The 18,429-nt window shown below is 40.6% G+C and overlaps 1 protein-coding gene across 1 annotated transcript in view; it reads left to right on the forward strand.

Annotated features, from left to right (window-relative positions):
• Positions 1 to 8,955: 8,955 nt before the first annotated feature.
• The window catches only part of scube3 (signal peptide, CUB domain, EGF-like 3), a 106,838-nt gene continuing 97,364 nt past the window's right edge, over positions 8,956 to 18,429 (forward strand). The window contains exon 1 of the mRNA XM_084720681.1: positions 8,956 to 9,447. Coding sequence (XP_084576807.1) covers positions 9,348 to 9,447 — 100 coding nt within the window. The 5' untranslated portion in view covers positions 8,956 to 9,347. The remainder of the gene's footprint in view (positions 9,448 to 18,429) is intronic.

The following is an 18,429-nucleotide window of genomic DNA, read 5'->3' on the forward strand; positions in this document are numbered from 1 at the left end:
GCACACCCTCGCAGACAGGAGTACGAGCAAGGAAGCTACGCAATGTACAGTCTGTGGGTACTTTCAGCTGCAGAATGTATGTAAGCCACCTAAAAAAAATCAACATCAGTTTAAGTGTATGCTGTATTCAGAATATTTTCATTTTACCTCGCCATCATAAAGCCTCCTCTGATAAGAAACTGCCAAATATTGAGCTTTCGTGCTGAACTAGACAGTAATTTTACCTTGCAAAACACAGGACTAGATTTATCACAATACCATGATTTAAAACTTTGATACAATACAAGTATAAAAAACAATACTCGGGAAAAAGAAAAAATGTCCTATGCACACAAAATAGAAGATTTTCTTTCCTTTTTCAAATTAGGAAGCTGCACACAGTGCTGGTACAGATGCCAGGCAAGAAAATATAGACTGAACTAAGGCCTTGAATGCACACTGAGATGTAATTAGCACTGTAGTGGTGTGGTGTTGAAAACTAACTTGGGTACTTTTGACAGTCATACACAGTAACAGTCCGTACTGCTGCAACAATCTGCTAATTTGTTTGTTTGTTACTGTGTGATTTTAGTGAACCACCTCTGAAACTCATATTGATATTTTTAGGTGGATCTTTTTTTAAGTGGCCATAATACCTTTTGCTGCTCACCCTGTCCACAGCAGTAGGCCACACTGATGAGCTTTCGTGCTGGTATTTCTGTCTCCTCCAAAGTGGGGGCATGCTGACCTCCATCGACTGTAGTTAATATTACTGACTCTGGCTAAGTGTCTGATACAGCCCCACTTCAGATAATCTGAAATATCCCTTTAAGCCTCAGGTAAAATGACTAGGACTCAAGGAAAAGCAAGCCCTTATAACCCTGAGCCTGAGGGTACACACATTAGAAGGTTTGAACTCATCTTCCATTGCCAATGGTGTGATGTTACAAATACAGGAAACTTAAATGTGTCTTGTGCCACCGGGGTCATTTTTGTCCATGATGGTGCAGAAGTTGTCTTTGACAAGCAAAAGAAAAAGTAAGACTTTCAGTTCATCAGTGTGGCTGTGTGTGACACCTTCGTTTCTTCCGACTTGATAACTGTATTTCCTTTTTCACTCTCCCTCTCTTGCTCTCTGTTAGTGTCAATGACTGAGGCTGCGGTCAGGAAGCATTCCTGGGGCAAGCCCACAGCGTTCGCTGGGATGCCTGTACTAAAGTGTGGAACTCAGCAAGCCACTCTGCTCCCCTGTGGTGCTGGCATGGTGAGTACCAAGAGATCCTGCTGGGCCTGCGGTGGTGTTGGTAACCTCGCATATGAAGCCCCTGCAGAGAGGGAAAAAGAAGGGAAGAAAGAGGAAAAAACTTCAGCGCTCTGAGCCCTGGCATTTTCACACATAAATCTTTCAGACAATTGGGGAGCATAAATGTCTGACTGGAAGAAAGTAAATGAGGAGCTGAGGTGATGTGTCCCTGTGTATGACCATCTGGAAGAGAACATTAGGCTCTCCGCAGGGCTTCTAACTCCTCGATTCATTAGCATGCAGTATAGTACAGTCAGTGGTGGCTCTCACGGACGCCTCCCAACATGCATCCATCTTGCGTTTATCTTACAGCAACAGCTGTTGGAGCATCATTTGACTTCAGTATTTCAGAGTCAAAATAAAAAGTAGGTTGTAAAAACACATTTTTGCCACATAGTTTTTGCCTTCTGATCGTTGAAAAGTGCAAAGTTTTGAGTTCGAACACTGTTGCAGTTGTTAAATGTGGTATATCTCTGATAATCATAAATTTTTCATTTAGATCCAAATAGTACCAGGCTTCAACTCTTCAAAAGAAAAAGTTACAAACTGATATCCAGTGAAATCCCAAAAGAAAACAGCGCTACTCTATGCAAAACAAGTCACAGCAGGTTGCGGTCAGTTACTCTGCAGCAAATCTCACAAACATGCTGCATGAAAACAGTCTCACTTGTTCAGAAAAAGGGTCTGACACAGCTTTATATGACTTATCCTTATCCTTGACCTCTCACCTCAAGATATCAAAATGAAAATGGGTTCTATGGGTACTCAAGAGTGTTCCATTTACAAACATACCCACTTTAAGCAAATCCCATGATACCAAATCCCATTTGGGGAAAAAAAAAAAAAAATGCATGTTTCGTATAGATCCAAATAATACCACACCTCAACTATTTAAAAGAATTAGTTGCAAACTGATATCACCATCAAATCCAGTAAAATCCCCAAATTAAACAGTGCTACACTATGCAAAACAAGTCATGGCAAGTTGTGGTCAGTTACTCAGCAAGAAATCTCACAAACATGCTGCATAAAAACAATCTCAAGCTTCATTTTACATATCATCTATCCCTTGGACTTTCACCTCAAAATTTCTGAGTGAAAATGGGTTCTTGTCCACTTTAAGTGAATTCTATACAGTTTTGGACAAAAACCATGCATTTTTCATCTTGTAAAATAGCACCATGCTTCAGCTCTTCCAAAGAAAAAAATTACAAACTGATATTGCCTTACAATCCAGTAAAATCCAAAAAGAAAACAGCGCTACACTATGCAAAACAAGTCACGGCACGTTGCGGTCAGTTACTCTGCAGCAAATCTCACAAATGTGGTGCATAACAACAGTCTCTCTCTCTCTCTCTGTCTGAATACAGCTTCATTTGACTTATCATCTATGAATGATCCTTGCCGCTCTCTCGACACCTTCCACAATCTCCCACCCCTCTTCACCCCAGTGTGTAGCTGAAGTCCTTTTCATGACGAGCATCATAAATTAAACATGGCCTCGGCTTCCCTTGTGTGTCTGTCGGTGTAAAAATAGCTTGGTTTGGTGCACAGTGTGATGCCCCGCGTACAGCCCCTCTGTCTTTAATGAAGTGTTGCCATGAAAAGTGTACTGATCCTCCAGCATGACTCTGTGGCAACCGTGTTCTGACTTTCTCAAACTCCCTGAGTGACTCTGAGCTCATTTGGTTATACAAGTGCTCACAATTACCCAGAGATTTGGACACAGGGACATGGGATATTTCCATATCCCTGACGGATGTTATTTTAATTACACTGAACTGCTTGACTTTGTGCTGTGGATTTACATGTTTTTTCTTCTTCTGTGGATGCAAAGAGGGATTCTCGGAAGGTTATTCTCTTGTACTGAATCTCTTATTTATTGAGGCCTCTAGTCTCTAACAAAACAAGCATGGGAAACTGTATTAAATTTCACTGTCTATGAAATGTCTATCTTTGAATTTAAGGTAGCTACATTTTAACACACAATCTTTAAAGTGCTGAGATACAAGATAATGAAAAATAATCTTCTCCCCTCCCTTTCTGGCATCAGCCATAACTCTATTTTCAGATTCAAATTCTCTGCATCTTCTGAAGAAAGTAGAGTTGTTATCTCCAATCAGCCTCATTGTGAGCCCCTAATTATATTTGATTGAGGAAAAAAAAAATCACACATGGGAGCAGGCGTGATAATTATAGTGTAGAATCTGCCCGTACGTTGAAATGCAAACAGAAATGCATCAACACAGCTGATTAATTTAGGTGATAATGCAGGAGGAGGTAGCAGGTGTGGGCATACAGACGCTTTTCCTCTGTAGAAAGCTTCCTGAAAACAAATGTTTCATATGTCATTGCCGGTGAAATGTGGCACAGTCCCTCAGTGGGGCTCAGTGGCTCCTGCTAATGTGAGAGAGGTCTGCTTTGATTCATGTAACTCTTTGAGCCTCATTCCTCTTCAGGTCTTGGGGGTAATGGTGTGCATACAGGGCCTCATGATCAGTGATTTTCAGGAGTGGCTGATGGTGGGGGTTAAAACGCAGATTGTCTTTAAACCATTCAACTTCAGAACTCTTAAAGGCATAGTTCGGATTATTTGATGTGGGGTTGTATGAGGTACATATTGACAGTCAGTCGATGGCGGCTGGTATGTCCCCTGTTAGAGGCAGAGAAGGACAGCAGCAGGGGAGCTGTGGACAGTGTCAGCAGCAAAAAGTATTAGTAACCATTAAAAAGAAGTCCACCTGAACAGATTCAGTGTTAGTTTGAGTGTACGGTATATTTAGAATATTTGCACTACTTTACTTTGCATTAGAAAGCCTTTTCTAATTAGAAACCTCCATTATGTAAGCCAAATAATGCTCTCTCCAAACCAGCCAAACTCTGTAGGTGAAATCAGTGATTTTACCTCACAGAACATGGTCTACTGCTGCCTCAGTCTGGTAGTTCTTCTGTGAATCTGAACTATTCTTTTAAACAGATTGAAGCAGCAATACACCAGCGAATCTTGTGTTCTGCGAGGTGACTAATGGGAGAGAGCAGTATTTGGCTCATGTAATAACAGTTTCCTGTCAGAAAAGGCTGACTGACCCATTCTAAATAGAACATATTCTTAAACTGATCATTGATTTTGTTTTTGTGTTTTAGGTTTGCCTTTTTTTAAGTGGCTGAAATACCTTTTGTTACTGACCCTGTCCACAGCAGTTCAGTTCATCTCCTGTACTGGTACTCCTTGCTCTCCCAACGGGGGGCATGTTGACTGGCATCTACTGCAGATAGAACACTGAGTATGGATACCTCACACAACCCCACTTCAAATAATCCAAACTATCACATTGATGTCCTTATTTGGTTCAAGGGACCAGTATGTAGGATTTTTTTTCTTTTATTCAAAATAGGGACACTGCATATTAATGAACATTTACATGTATCTGTATTCATCTGTAGTCCCTCGGCAGGTTGATGTTACATAACAAACTTCACAAATTACAATTGTACATAAAATTCACTACAACAGAAAATAAGTAAAACAAGAAATAAATAATTATCAATAATAAAAACGTTTTGGAATTGACAAAGACACACAAACAACAGTACAATAAATGATTATGAGACGTTGCTCAAGACAAACCAGGAGAAAAGGAGACCGTAGAAGTTAAAACACTTAAAGTGCTAAGAGTTGAAGTGACAGGTGCTGAAGTGCTCATGTAATTTATTTATTTTTTTTAAGTTATGTTTTTGGGATTTTCTTGCCTTTATTTGATAGTACAGCTGCAGAGTAGACAGGAAAGGGGGGTGAAGAGAGAGGGGATGACACGCAGCAAAGGGCCGCAGGCGGGAGTCAACCAGCAGCCGCTGCAGAGGACTAACAGCCTCAGTACATGGGGCGGACGCTCTTCCAACTGAGCTGAACAGCCGCCCCAGTGCTCATGTAATTGCACATTATGTATTGTAAAGTGCTGGTGTATATTCCACATTGCCCTTTTGCACAAGGTGTACATGCACTGATACTTTTGCACAAGGTTAGCATACATCTATGTATGTATGTACATACAATTCTATTTGATTTAGTGGCTTGTAGCAGTAAGCTTTCAGAGTGAAAATATTCCAAGTCTGTAGGAGAACATATGCTGGCTGTGAAACTTGTACAAATTGCGAAAGGCTGTATGTAGAGTCAGTGTTTGGTTTGACCATTCTGGGCTGCTTTAGAAACACGGCAGTGCAACATGGTGGCCTCCATGTAAGAGGATCCATGCTATGTGTAGATATTGAAAGCTCATTCTAAGGTAAAGAAAACATAACAGTTCTTATTCTCAGATTATCATAATCTAATGGAAACATACTTATGAATATTATATTCCATTTCTGTCATATTCTGCCAATAAATCCTTGTAAATTGATTTACACTTGACCTTTAACCTCTTCAACTTTGCTAGGACACCCACGTCTTTGGCCGACATTACTGTCTTTCAGAGGCTGTGGCAGGCTCAGTTTTAAAGCTAAAGAAGTTACTAGAATCATATGAAACTTGATGATCCAAGGCATCCATTGAAAAATCATGCAGTTTTTTGTATGCAGTATAAATTTCTTATTTTTGCCTTTTTCTGAAAATGGTGTATTTGAATATTCCTGTATACTGTGGTCCCTAAACCGTATTGGAATGACATAAATTTTGTCATCCAGCGAGTATATGGCTTTCCCATGTATACTGACAATAAGATAAGTCAGATATCGCGCCGCTACAGATCGTCTGGGGATTTCTAAATCCAAGGTAATTGCTAGAATTGTGTTGAGAACGGCCGCTAATAAACCTACGCCCCTCAGATTTTTTCAAGGACAGGCTTTACTGGAAATGATGCTCTCCTCCCATTCTTCTCAGTAATAAGCACACAATGTTACCAGCCCGAATGCGTTTTGGCTAAAGACTTTGAATTGGTTCAGCACTTCTGCTTTTTTTTTTTTTTTTTTTTTTTTTAACTTTCTAATTGTTTCCACCCAGTTTTAACAATGAAAGCTGGGAGCTTGTCCTCAGTCTCTACTGAGAGAAATGTTTAGACATGGACTTATGAGTCTAACAATAAGAGGGTTTCTGAGCAATTTCCAGAACAGAAGTGCTATACAATTGCTGAAAAATATAATTCTTACAGAAATTTTCCAAATTTCTAACGTTTTTGATGTCAAATCACAGCCTGCTTTTTTCCGAAGTGTTCCTCAAGGTCTTTGTGTCTAAATGTGATATTTTGAAGAGAGTTTTCACAATGTTTATCAATTCTCTATACCATATCTGTGTAATATAAATGGCATCAGCGGTATCACTTATGAGATATGATAGAACACGGGAATGGCCATCATATACTTATATGATAATTTTCTAAGCCTTCATATGCTCTAAACTGAACAGCATTTCATATTACTCTTAAAAATGGATCTGTGGTAGAAGGATATATAGTCTCTTCACAACATGCTCCACACATACGTGAGTGGATGTCCATATTGCTGATTTCTGCTCTACTACCAGGCAGGGTTTTAGTTATTCAAAGCCAGGAGCAAAAATCAATGAGTGAAATGTGGCAGTTGAGCTGAATATCCTGCAGGGAAAAACTCGATACTCAATACTGACGAGCGAATAATGTGGTGTTGGTTATGGTTTTGGAACCAGATGACACAAAATATAATTTGTATTCATGTTTTTTTGTTTTTGGGCTCAATACCAGATGATTATTGTAATGCTTTCATCAGTGTTCCTGTAAACAATTACTGATTGTTAGTTATCATACCCAAGAAATTGATTTCATCTTGAACTTTATTTTGCACAGCTGGTGTAGTTTATTTTTTCAACATTATAACTTAAAATCAACAGGGCTTTTTATTAAAAATGTATAAATATATAGTGGAGAAGGGAGTAAGTTGAGCCAGTGGGTAAAATGATCCACCCCCTGTATCTAGCTAACATAAACAAAAGTAATCATGTGACCACAAATTATAGTTCACATTACTCAATTCATTTTGAACTCAAGTGCATGGGCAGAGCGGTACGCAAAGCAGAACAAAAAAGTGGAAGATTTTTGTCATGCCAAGTGCTAATTTAAGTCAGTGTAGGCTACAAAACATTTCCAAAGGTCATAAACGCAGCCTAATTGTGGCACTAAAACACAGTGTGAAACAGATTTGTCAAAATGGAGAGTGTGGGCTAACACATGGTAGTGATGTTGGGCCAAGTTGAGTCAAATGCTACATATGTACAGAGTAACCAGTAAAGGAGAATTTCCCTAATTATTATAGACCATAGCAGACAGTAGAATTAGTGGACGGAGCCACTGTAATGTTATCCATTGGTTTGTAGACTACCTCAAGTTTGGCATTGTGGGGGTTGCCATCTTGGTTTTTTTTTTTTTTGCAACCAGACCACACACAGGACCAACAAGAGTGTGGAGCTGGTGGGTAACGTACTGCAGCTCGAGTGGTGCTTGGTTTTGTCTCATCCATTCACCAGAAAATGATGATGATAACATGATAATTGATTAAGTTGATGGCATGGAGTTTGAACCTGGCAGCCACATCAAGAAAGCTGCAGACCAGTTTTGTGGACTAACTGCATCCCTAGTTGTCAGGGCATAAAACACATGATCTGTTTATCTTTACAAATTAAGATTTGATAGTCCAACAGTTGCGTAGCCATCAGACCTTAAAAAAAATCTAATCAAATCGTGACCTTAAGATTGAAAGTCAAATGGAATCTAGGATTTGGACAGTCGGGGCACCCCTAATTATTATTTGAAACAAGCACACATTTATTTTGCAGAAAATTAATCAAATTTAAAAAGGGGCTCATGTAACCCCGTTGTCCCCTAAACCATTTCCGTCATGTGCGTATATCTGTACAAGTTAGAGGTTCATTTGGTTTTCAGTTCTTCATGCAGGTCCAGCTCTGGCTATAACAGGGATATGAAATTGCCCAGGGCCCCCAATTGACCTTGGAATGAGGATGATATGCAGGGAAATCAGGCATAAAATAAAAACTGTAGCTTTTCATTTTCCATTTTCAAACAGGTTTTCCAATTTAGTGCTTCGGTCTGTCTGCTGAACTTTTAACTCCTTTCAGGAGACTGGTATTAGGACAAAGATTATTTTAATGTTATGTTTTCCCCTGTAAAATTGAATTATTCCTTTAAGAATGGCTCCAAAATCCAAAATTGATTTGATTTTATTCAAAATGTCAGCATTGGTTGTTGAAAAACTGTTTAATGAGAATATCAATCTTCAAGCAGCAGTGAGACAGTAAACATCCTCACATCAATGCTGCACCCGCGACCCAGTGAAACTGGGCGCGTATTGGTTTGTTAGTGGGACTGGATGAGCTGTAGCCTCATACACAGTCTGCTCGGCTAAGAACAAAATGCAATCTCCAGGCTATTACTTTTCCCATCTGAGCCATTTATAAATCCATCCGCCCTCTTGTCCCCCTTTCAGCCATCGCTTTTTACGCGCCGACGTGACGGGCCACTCTTTTTATTTTACGCAGGTGGCACCGGGGGCCAGGTGACCTAACGCAGCCACCATACACGTGATCCACCTCGGTCCACCTTCAGCCCAACCAGCACCTGAGTGTGTAAATTCCTGCAGAACAAAAAAGGAAAGCGCGAGGGTCAGCGAGAGAGAAGAAGGAGCAGCAGAGCAGAGGAGTCCGGAGCGCAGCGCAGCGCAGAGGACGCTTCTTCTTCTCTCCTCCCCCTTCAGACCCCGCCGCTCCGCTCCATCTCTCCTTTCCTCTCTCTCTCTCTCTCCCCCTCTTTCTTAAATTGACATCGGTCTGGCTCGAAACATGATAACAGTAAAGCCTTCCTCCGCTCCGCGTTGTCGGGCTGTCCTCCTCAACCCCGATCACTTGAAACTCAAATAAGCAGAAGCGCAAAGAGGGAAAAGGATCGCACAGTGAGTGTCCTATCAGCGGCTGCTCACAGGGAATAACAAGAGACCTTTATAACCACCACACACACCCTGGTGTATGTGCTCCTGCGCATCGTAGATCTTTAGAAAGTGCTCGTGTTGAACTACAGTGAAAGTTAACATGTATATGCACGCTTTGATACGCGCCAGCCTGGGATTTGTAGGTTTCTGCTTGGTCGCCTTTGTCCAACAGTCAGCATCAGGAAGTAAAACCACTCAAGGTAAGTTTTCACGTCAAAAATAGCTTCTTCTTTTTTTGGGGGGCATTTTTCTGCTGATTGGTGGGACCGTGCCGCATTTGCCAAACTGCTTGGTCGCTAATTAATATACTTGTTAGATGCTTTAGAAAAGTTGTTAATGATGACACTTGTCTTAATAAAAGAAACTTAATTATGCGTGAAGAAAAGACAAAAATAGGGAGAGCTGTACTGGGTCAAAAAAGTAGTGCTGGTAATGTGAAAGAAAAATCAGGTGCTCTTCAAGGATAGGGACAGTAATTAGATGAAAATACAACAATGACTGTCCAGTTTACTGATAATTAAAGTGTGAAATAAGTTGGCATCCAGGGAAGATGAGGCACTATTTTTTTTTTTTAATTAATTCATGGATAAACCAACATGTTTTGACATACAAAGTCTTCATCAAGGCATGAAGTAGACTTGAATGTATGTGCATTTAAACAAGTTAAAAGCAGTTTATTGTAAAATGTATGAGGTCAAAGTGGAGTTTTTAAATACTTCGATGCATCAGTTGCTACTTTCTGTCGATTCACTGACTAATTTTGCAGATAATTGCTTTTTTGCTGGTGTCAGTGTGCTCAGTTGCTCAGACTTGAAGAGGGGAAGAATAATAAGGAGAGGGATAAGGACAAGGATGCGTTATTGTCTTTCCAGACATTGTTAAACATGGAGATGTAGGAAATACTAGTAATAAAAATCAAAAGAAACACGATTAAAGCACCATTAGAATCAAACCAATAATAGATGTGTAAATCTAAGTATAAAAGTCTAAAAAAGACAGGTGATCAGTGCCCAAAGTGCAGCAGTTCTCAGGTAAACAGCACAAATAAATGTAGAAACAATAATGATAATAATATGCATTTTAGAATAGTAGCAGTTGGATAGCAATAAGTAATAAGGCTTAAATTAAGTTTTACTGGGAGTTTTCTGCTGTCTTTGATCTTCAAACAGCATCAGTAGTGTGAACAGTAATGTTTCATAGCTAATCCTGCAGGTAATTGTAGAGAAACTACCAGGAGGCATTTGTCACAGTCCAGACAAGTATTTGACACCAGCCTGTAACACACATGGAGGAGAGTCTCTTGTCTGTCAGACACTGCAGCTACAGTGCCATCCTGCCCGGCCAGCTGCCCTCTCTGCTCTCTTGTCTTGTGAGAAATTATTCAGACCAGACACAAGGTTCAGCCTGAATCAAAACTCTGGCACCTTACAGGAAACATGAAAGAAAGACGCGGTGTTGTTAACACGCACTCAATTTTCTAATCCACTCAGCCCTTCTTCTTCTCCTGCAGGTTTTCATCACTTAATTTTTCCACAATACACATGCCAAGCCCGAGCTGCCAGAAGTATTTGCATGCAAAGACACATCATGGTTTCTGTGTGAGTGTTGATTGTGGTCGGTGATGTTTCGCACACACAAAAAGACATCTCTCGGGCGGTCGACAAGGCAAAAAGAGAAAGGGGGTGGGTGACTATTTTGCATCCTGGGTGGTCTGCCCCCACTTGTGGGAAAACTCAATATTTACATTTTGCAATTAGAACTACTTTTTTCTCACTTTATTTTCCACAACATCGATTACACACTTCCTTGTAGTGTGGAATGCTGCTGTATGAGTGTCGGTCTGTAATGGCATGCACCTGTTTGTTGGTCACCGAGCGAAACGCCATGGACGACCACTTGATAGGCTTCTCCTCTGCTGTTGTTTGTCAGTGCAAGGCAAGCAGCTTTGCTGTGACATTTTATCCATGTTTGGCTCTGAAGTTATTTGTGAGCATATTTTGTGCTAACTGAAAATAAATATTGTGTTTGATGTTGGTGGCAAGTCTGTGGCACTGGCAAGCTTGCGTGCTGGGAACAATTTTGAACAGTGGAGAAACAGAGAGATGAACAACAGCTAAAAAAAAGCTCAATTTGTTAGTTCAATATTTATTCAACGCAGATGTTGCCGACAAGAGTCGTCTTCTTTCATCAATGTCAGTCTAATCATGGCACTGTGTTTCAGGCGTCAGTCATTACTCCTGAAAGAAAAAGGAGCAAAAGAGCAGTGGAATGAGGGAGGGAAGATTTGAGGATGTGGTGGAGAGAATGACAAAGAAGGGAAAAATGAGACCGGGGGAAACAGGAGAGATTAAGGATGCAGAGACAGACAGACAGCGAGAGAGGAGCAGCAACAAGCGAGGAAAAGAGGTGGAAAGGAAAGAGGGGAGCCATAGACATCATGGCAAATCACTTTCCCTCGAACAGAGTCAGGAGCTCTTCGTTAATGCAGCGGCACCAAGGCAACGGTTGGTGTGGGCCTGACATGCTGCTGTGGCTGGCTGTGTTGGTGTAACCTCTGCTCCGGGGCCTGGGGGTCTAAAGACGCAGGGCTGCCTGAAGCGGGGAGGAAGGCCAGATCCAGGCCCGGACACACTGTGGGAACCGAACAGCCTTGGCAATATGAGGCCCAAGTGACGGGGAGGCTTACCTAGAGATGCTGTCCGAGTCGAGACGGAAAGGAAGAAGAAATCCCCCCCTACCACCACCCACCCCCAACGCTCACTCACCCCTTTCCTTTTTCTTTTTTACCCAACTCTTGCTTTGTTTGCTTTGTCCTCGCTTCCTTTCCTTTGCACTTAATGAAGTAGCTGCTTCTTCTCTGACAGCCATAAGCAACGACTGCATTACACTCACACTGTCAGAGAGCCCGCTGTCAGCACATGTAGTATTTATATTTTTTTGCAAACAAAATGTCCACAGATCAATGCTGTAAGGCTGGGTATACAACTTTGATAATTTTAAGGAACCCACCGAATTCCTTCAATACTCTCGAGTATCAGAAAATGTCATTCAATTCCAAATTTTGATAAATCTCATCAACGCCAGTGAGCAAATAATATATATCTGTTGACTGTCTTTCTAACACAGGGTTCAACATTAATGTTTTTTTTTCTTCCCCACTTCCTCAGGCAGATAGACCTCTGCCCCACAGTTTAAATGTCAATTTTTACCCTTTTGCCCTTGTACAAATTGTTTTATTTATTAGAGGTAATCAAATAACAACAAAGACTTAAGTTAATTATCTTATTTAATCTTGGGTGGCAACATCCGTAATATGTCAGAAAATAGCAAGAAATATCCATCCCAGTCCAAGGTATACCTTTAAATTTCACTATGTTATGACCAAAGATCCGGGTCGTTGTTTTGTTTTTTTTTACCATCAGGTTTTTGATCAGGTTCTTCTTTTTAAGGGAGAAATTGTAGCATAATATCTAAACCCATTTTCTTTTCGTTAAAATGGACTTGGTATCCAAGAAAGAAGAACTGGTATTGGCACCTGTACCGGTATTGAAGATTTTTTTTAACAATACCCTGCCTAAGGTTGTCAAAAGTATCGATAATTAAATACTTTTTCAATACCACTTTTAAATTGATACAGTATCCTTTAACTATGGTATCAAAAATACAGAAGAGATTTAAAAAATATCTAATTGCTCATTCAAGACCTGAAATTTGTTTTGCAGTTAAATCAGACAGTGTTCATGACTTTTTCTGTACCCTTTGTGCAGGTTGTGAAAAAAAGCAAAAATATATCCTATTTCACGTGTCAAGGACTCTTCCTTTTTGCCATGGTATCGAAAGAAGTATTGAGTATCGTTTTTTAATCTTAGTATCGTATCGAATTTTTAAGTTCTGGAACCAAGACAACTCTAAACCTACCCCTCTATCCTCTTCGTTACTTTCTCCAGTCCAGCCCACTTTTGTTGCTTGATAGACGTCTGGATATGTTGGTCTGTTTAAGCAAGTGTCAGCATATGTGTGTGTGGATATGTGTAATTGGGACAGCGAGACAGAGAGTGTATGGGCTGTGTCTGTGGTAATCCGGACAGTTCTTTGAAACTGTATGTGAAGCCACATAAAAGAGCCATTTAAATGGGGTTTTTATTTCTGTCTATCCCTTTGGCCTTGAACTTCTCTGAATGTTTTCTGTTTAGCGTGAAGAAGAGGGATTGGGGAAGGAAAAAAAGAACAGACAGGCGGAGAGAAATTGTGGTACTGTCTTCTACGAGCATGGCAAGTCATCTCACTTCAACATTTTGACACCACTTTGGTGTTCCTCTTTCATCACCTTCACTCTTCGTTTCTCAGGCTGTGTGGTTTTTGCGTTGCCCCTGAGTCCTGACAGGCTCCTGCAGTGGTATTTGTTGAGCTGTTACACTTATCCCCTCAGAGACTGGATGCGCCTTAAAACAAGCAGACGCAAAAGTCCCTGTTTGTCTGCCAAGGCACCGGAGCACAATTTTTGGCAAGTAATTTTTAACAGCCGGCAAATGGAAGATGTATTGAGGTCAGCCAGGAAAAAAGACTTCTCCTGTCCTCTTCGGGATGCGCTCTGACTTTGAGAAGTTAAGGACATTGCAAATCGGGACATTGCAGTTTGGATTACTTGTTGACCAGAATGACATGTTAGCCTTTAAAGGTATAGTTCAGATTATTTGCAGTGGTGTTGTAGGAGGTGTTTTCGATAGTCAGTGCATTACCTACAGTAGATGCCTGTCAGTATGCCCCCAGTTTAGAGAAGCTAAACAATGTACTACTGTGGACACAGTCAGCAATAAAAGATATTTTAACCCCTTAAGAAAGGTCTAAACCCAAAATCCAATATCAGATGAATTGTACGCTATATTTAGAATATTTTCGCCACTTTATTTTGCCAGCAGAAAGCCTTTTCTGACAGGAAACTACCATAATACAAGTTCAGTGTCACTCTCTTCACACCAACCAAACTCCATAGGCAAAATCAGTAATTTAACCTGGGAGAACACAGGAATTGTTGTTCTACTGCTGCCTCAATTGGTTAGTTTGTTTGTGTTATTGTGTGCTCCAAAACTATAGTATGGATTCACCAAAGTCGCACAATAAAATGACCAATTTTGCCTATGAAGACTGATTAGTTTGGAGAGAGTGATATTTGGCTTATGTGACAGTGTTTTTTTGTCAGAAAAGGCTGTCAGGTGGCAAAGTAAAATAGTGAAAATATTTTAAATGCAGTATACACTTAAATAGATATTGATTTTTGTAGTTGGACCTTTTTTTAAGTGGCTGAAATAGCTTGTTGCTGACCCTTTTCACAGCGGTACATTACTTAGCTTCTGTGCTGTTGCTCCCATCTGCTTATGTGCCAAGCAGCATCTACTGTAGCTAATACAATGACAGTCGATAAGTACCTCATATAACATCCCTTTAAATTCTCCTGTCCATAAGCCCACTTAAAGCAGATGAGCTCCTGACCTGTAAATGTACGCCCTGTCCCTCAAACAAAAAGTGCTCACTCGTGAAGGTAAGAGCCAGGCTTGTCTCAAGTCTGTCTCTTCTCTCTTTGCAGCAGGCATGCAGTGCCAGATAGTCATGTTCTCCTTATGATCAGAGTTTCTGAGGCAGGTTGAGCCTGGGGGTAGCCCTCGGTCACTCACTGATGAGTGGGTGGAGGGGATCAATCCAGCTTCACTTTACCACTCAGCAGACACTCTGCGAAATCATCTGCCTGACAAGTGGTGCTCCAATACCACTGTACATGTTGTTACAGAGCAGCAGAGAGAGCAGAGCGATTATTATCTTGGCATTACTTGAAAACACTTGATAACAATTCTGTCCAAGAGCAATGCGGTATGAATCATGAAAATGACTTTGATCTGTGGGTGTGTTGTGAGGACAAGCGAATGTGTATGACTGCGATGAGTGATTTTAGACTGGATATTAATGATTGCACTTAGCAGGCAGAAGTGCTTTCACTTCCCAAAATGAGGCTCCATTATACTGTAGATGGAGAATCCTTTAAAAACAGGGAACGGTTCAGGTTTATTGTGCCTTTTTTTCCTAATTCTCCAGCTTCAGTGTGGCCGAGCTGCAGCTTAATACAAACATTTTAGTTTAGTTTTAGGGCTGGAGCTTCATACGGAGTTAGTACCATGTTTACAGGCACATGTTAAGTCGAAGCTGTCTGGCAAAAGCTGTGACCCAAGGCGTTTCAGTGGGCCTTCGTTCTGGACAGTTGCTCACTTTCATCCTGACCGCTGGAATGTAAAACCAAGACATTTTCCTCTCTGCAGCAGAGTGTCAAAGATTTTGGCCTTAAGAGATCTGACTTCCCCGCTCGTAAGTGCCCTTTCCAAATGATTATCATTTAATCAATCTATTTCCCCTGGTATTTTTTTTAAAATGAGCTGCAGATTTGCTATTTGAGAATTTGGTCATCATTCCATTCCATTGCAAGGTACAGGATAAAGTTTTACTCCAGCATTTCTATTTAAGTTTTTTTTTCAACAATGTCTATATTGACTTTAACCTATACATATATACATAATATACATAGTACACGTGCAGGTAGCTTTGTAAGCCAGCTCAGAAATTAGCATCACTCTGGTCGCCTCCACAAAAAGCCAGTTGGATTATTCCATTGCATTTTGGATTAGTGCAGAAAATTACAAAAGTTTCTGATACTTGCATGTTTTGTTCCACAAGGTAATCTGTATAAATGAACACCACCAATATGATTTCTGAAGCATAAAAGCAGTCACCAGAAGTAAAAAGCTAATGTTAGATGACAAACAAAATACTCCACAAACCTGACTTGATGTCACCACCACTAAGTGTTTGGTGTAACAATCACTGTAGTCTCATTTAGCTACTTGTTAGGTTGTAAGTTGTTTTCAAGACACAGACTTGTAGTATTTGTAGTATTTTATGTTGCAGAACAAAACATGAAAAGCTCTTAATCTTGTGTTAACCATACACCTTATTTCAGACAAATAGTGAAAAACCAGTTGACTTTGAGAGAGGAGAACTGGAGGTGCTTGTATGCTAATTCACTTCTGTGTTTCAGGACTCATTCCAGCAGCACTCTATACACAAAAGAACAAAAATATAGTATACCTGTTTAAAAACTTAAGTGCGGCAACCAAAGATTTAAAACTCTTTCTCCCCCAATTGCACCTAAAAAAAAAAAAAAAAAAAAAAAAAAAAAAAATAGAATGAAATAAGAGAAAATATTTGGTTGAGGACTGTGTTAGTGTGATACACTTCACTCTATATCTGCTTTATATTAATGTACAATTGTAGAAAATGAACAAATTAATTAAAAAAAATGAATTGGGCCATTGCAGAGGGCTACTTATGTCTCCCTAGGTGCTCCCATCATATGAAATCTGTCTTCTCAAGGTAACGTATGATGGGACCCCAGATGTTATGAAAGAATGATTGATTACCCCTAATAGCATATGTATTCTTTTTTCCAAGGGCAGAGTTGTAGATAATTCAGAAATCCACATCTAATTTCTAGGAAATTTAAGAATTTATCAGCATCACAATAATTTAAAGAGATAATTCAATATATTTGAAAAAACACATTCTGGTGGAGAGTTAAATGAGGAGATTGATGCCACTGATGCCACAGACTGGAAACAGAGTGAAACAGCTAGCCTGGCTCTGCCAAATCATTACAAAATACACCTACTGTACAAGCATTTCCAAAGCTCACTAATTAACACATTATATCTCGTTTGTTTAATCTGTCTGATGACTTCCTTGAATATCTGTTGGTTGCCTGGCAACTGCTTAAAGCGAACACATAACACAACCCCCCAGAAAACAGTTAATTGTCATTTTTACACTTTGGTTTTGTTTGTATGTGTCAAACAAATTAGTTATAATAAGTTAATTAGTGAGCTTTACAGATGCTGGTAGATGGATTTTGTCACCTTTTGACGGAGGCAGGCTAGCTGTTTCTTTCTCTTTACATGCTTAATGCTAACAGACAGACATAACAGAGGTATTTATCATCTTATTTAACATCATGATAGAAAATGAATAAGCTTATTCCCTAAAATGTCAAATGTAATAGCCTTGTACATGTATCCATGTGTGTGTTTATGATCATCTTTCAGTTTGCATCAGATAATATTTGTTTAACAACAGCTGCACGCACACAAAGAAGTTGAACCATTGCTGTTTTACACATTTTGTATTCGGTACAAATGTTCGGTCACAGCCAAACAAAACCCTAACCTGTGGACTCTGCAGATTCCCTGTCACTCCCCAGGGGAACCCATCAGCTGTTGAGGTCCCTCTGCCCTGGTACCTTTTCTTCCTTCCTCAAGCAGAAAATCACTTTATCAGCAGCTAGTGAGGCCCTTGTGACCACAATTTGTCACCTCATTTAGAATGGTTGCAGGGCTGACAAAGCTGTAGATTTCATGTGCAACAGAGGAGGCGAAAAAAATGTAGTTTAAATCAGCCAAACTTTCCAGGACAACTGCTTTGTATGCAGCACCAGCGTCCGGTGGTAAAAAACAGTCGAACCCTCACCCTAACGAGTGCAGAACTTGTTTGGGGCTTGTTTATTTATCGAGGCTTTAATCTGAACAATATGTTCCAAATGAGGCCTGTGATGCTTCTCTCAACTGTGGCATTGTAGTTAAAATTAGAAGACTCTCTCCTGCTCCCATCTCTCTCACCCTGTCAGTGGCCTTTGTTCTCTGTGCAGATGCGGCACTGTGCTGACAACATCCCTGTTGGTTTCGGGGGAGGATGGAGTCAGTGTTGACGGCACTCTGACCCCCCAGTCTTAAACTCACCTCCAGAGCCCCCTTTCACAAGTGCTGATGGCTCGCTGAGGAACCTCCGTGCCGTCCCTCGGCCAGCTGCAGAGGCTCTTAGATCATTAATCCTCTAACCCCCCACCACAGAGCCCACATTTGTTTTTCTGTTGCATTACTCCCTGATTGGGGGATACTGTGACTCAGGAGGAGATATCAGTGGGACTGTCATCTCCCGTCTCTGTGCTTTCTTCGGCCCATGGCTGACACCACACCGTCCTTCCCCTCTTTCGCCCTCTTCCTCCCCGCTCCCTCCTGTGACCTCTCAGCTGAATAATGGGGCTGCGTCTCTCTCTTTGAGAGTTTTGGGGGGGTCAGCGAGGGACGTCA

Source organism: Lutjanus erythropterus, chromosome 6, assembly GCF_056507025.1.
Source record: "Lutjanus erythropterus isolate fLutEry1 chromosome 6, fLutEry1.hap2, whole genome shotgun sequence".
Taxonomy (NCBI): domain Eukaryota; kingdom Metazoa; phylum Chordata; class Actinopteri; order Lutjaniformes; family Lutjanidae; genus Lutjanus; species Lutjanus erythropterus.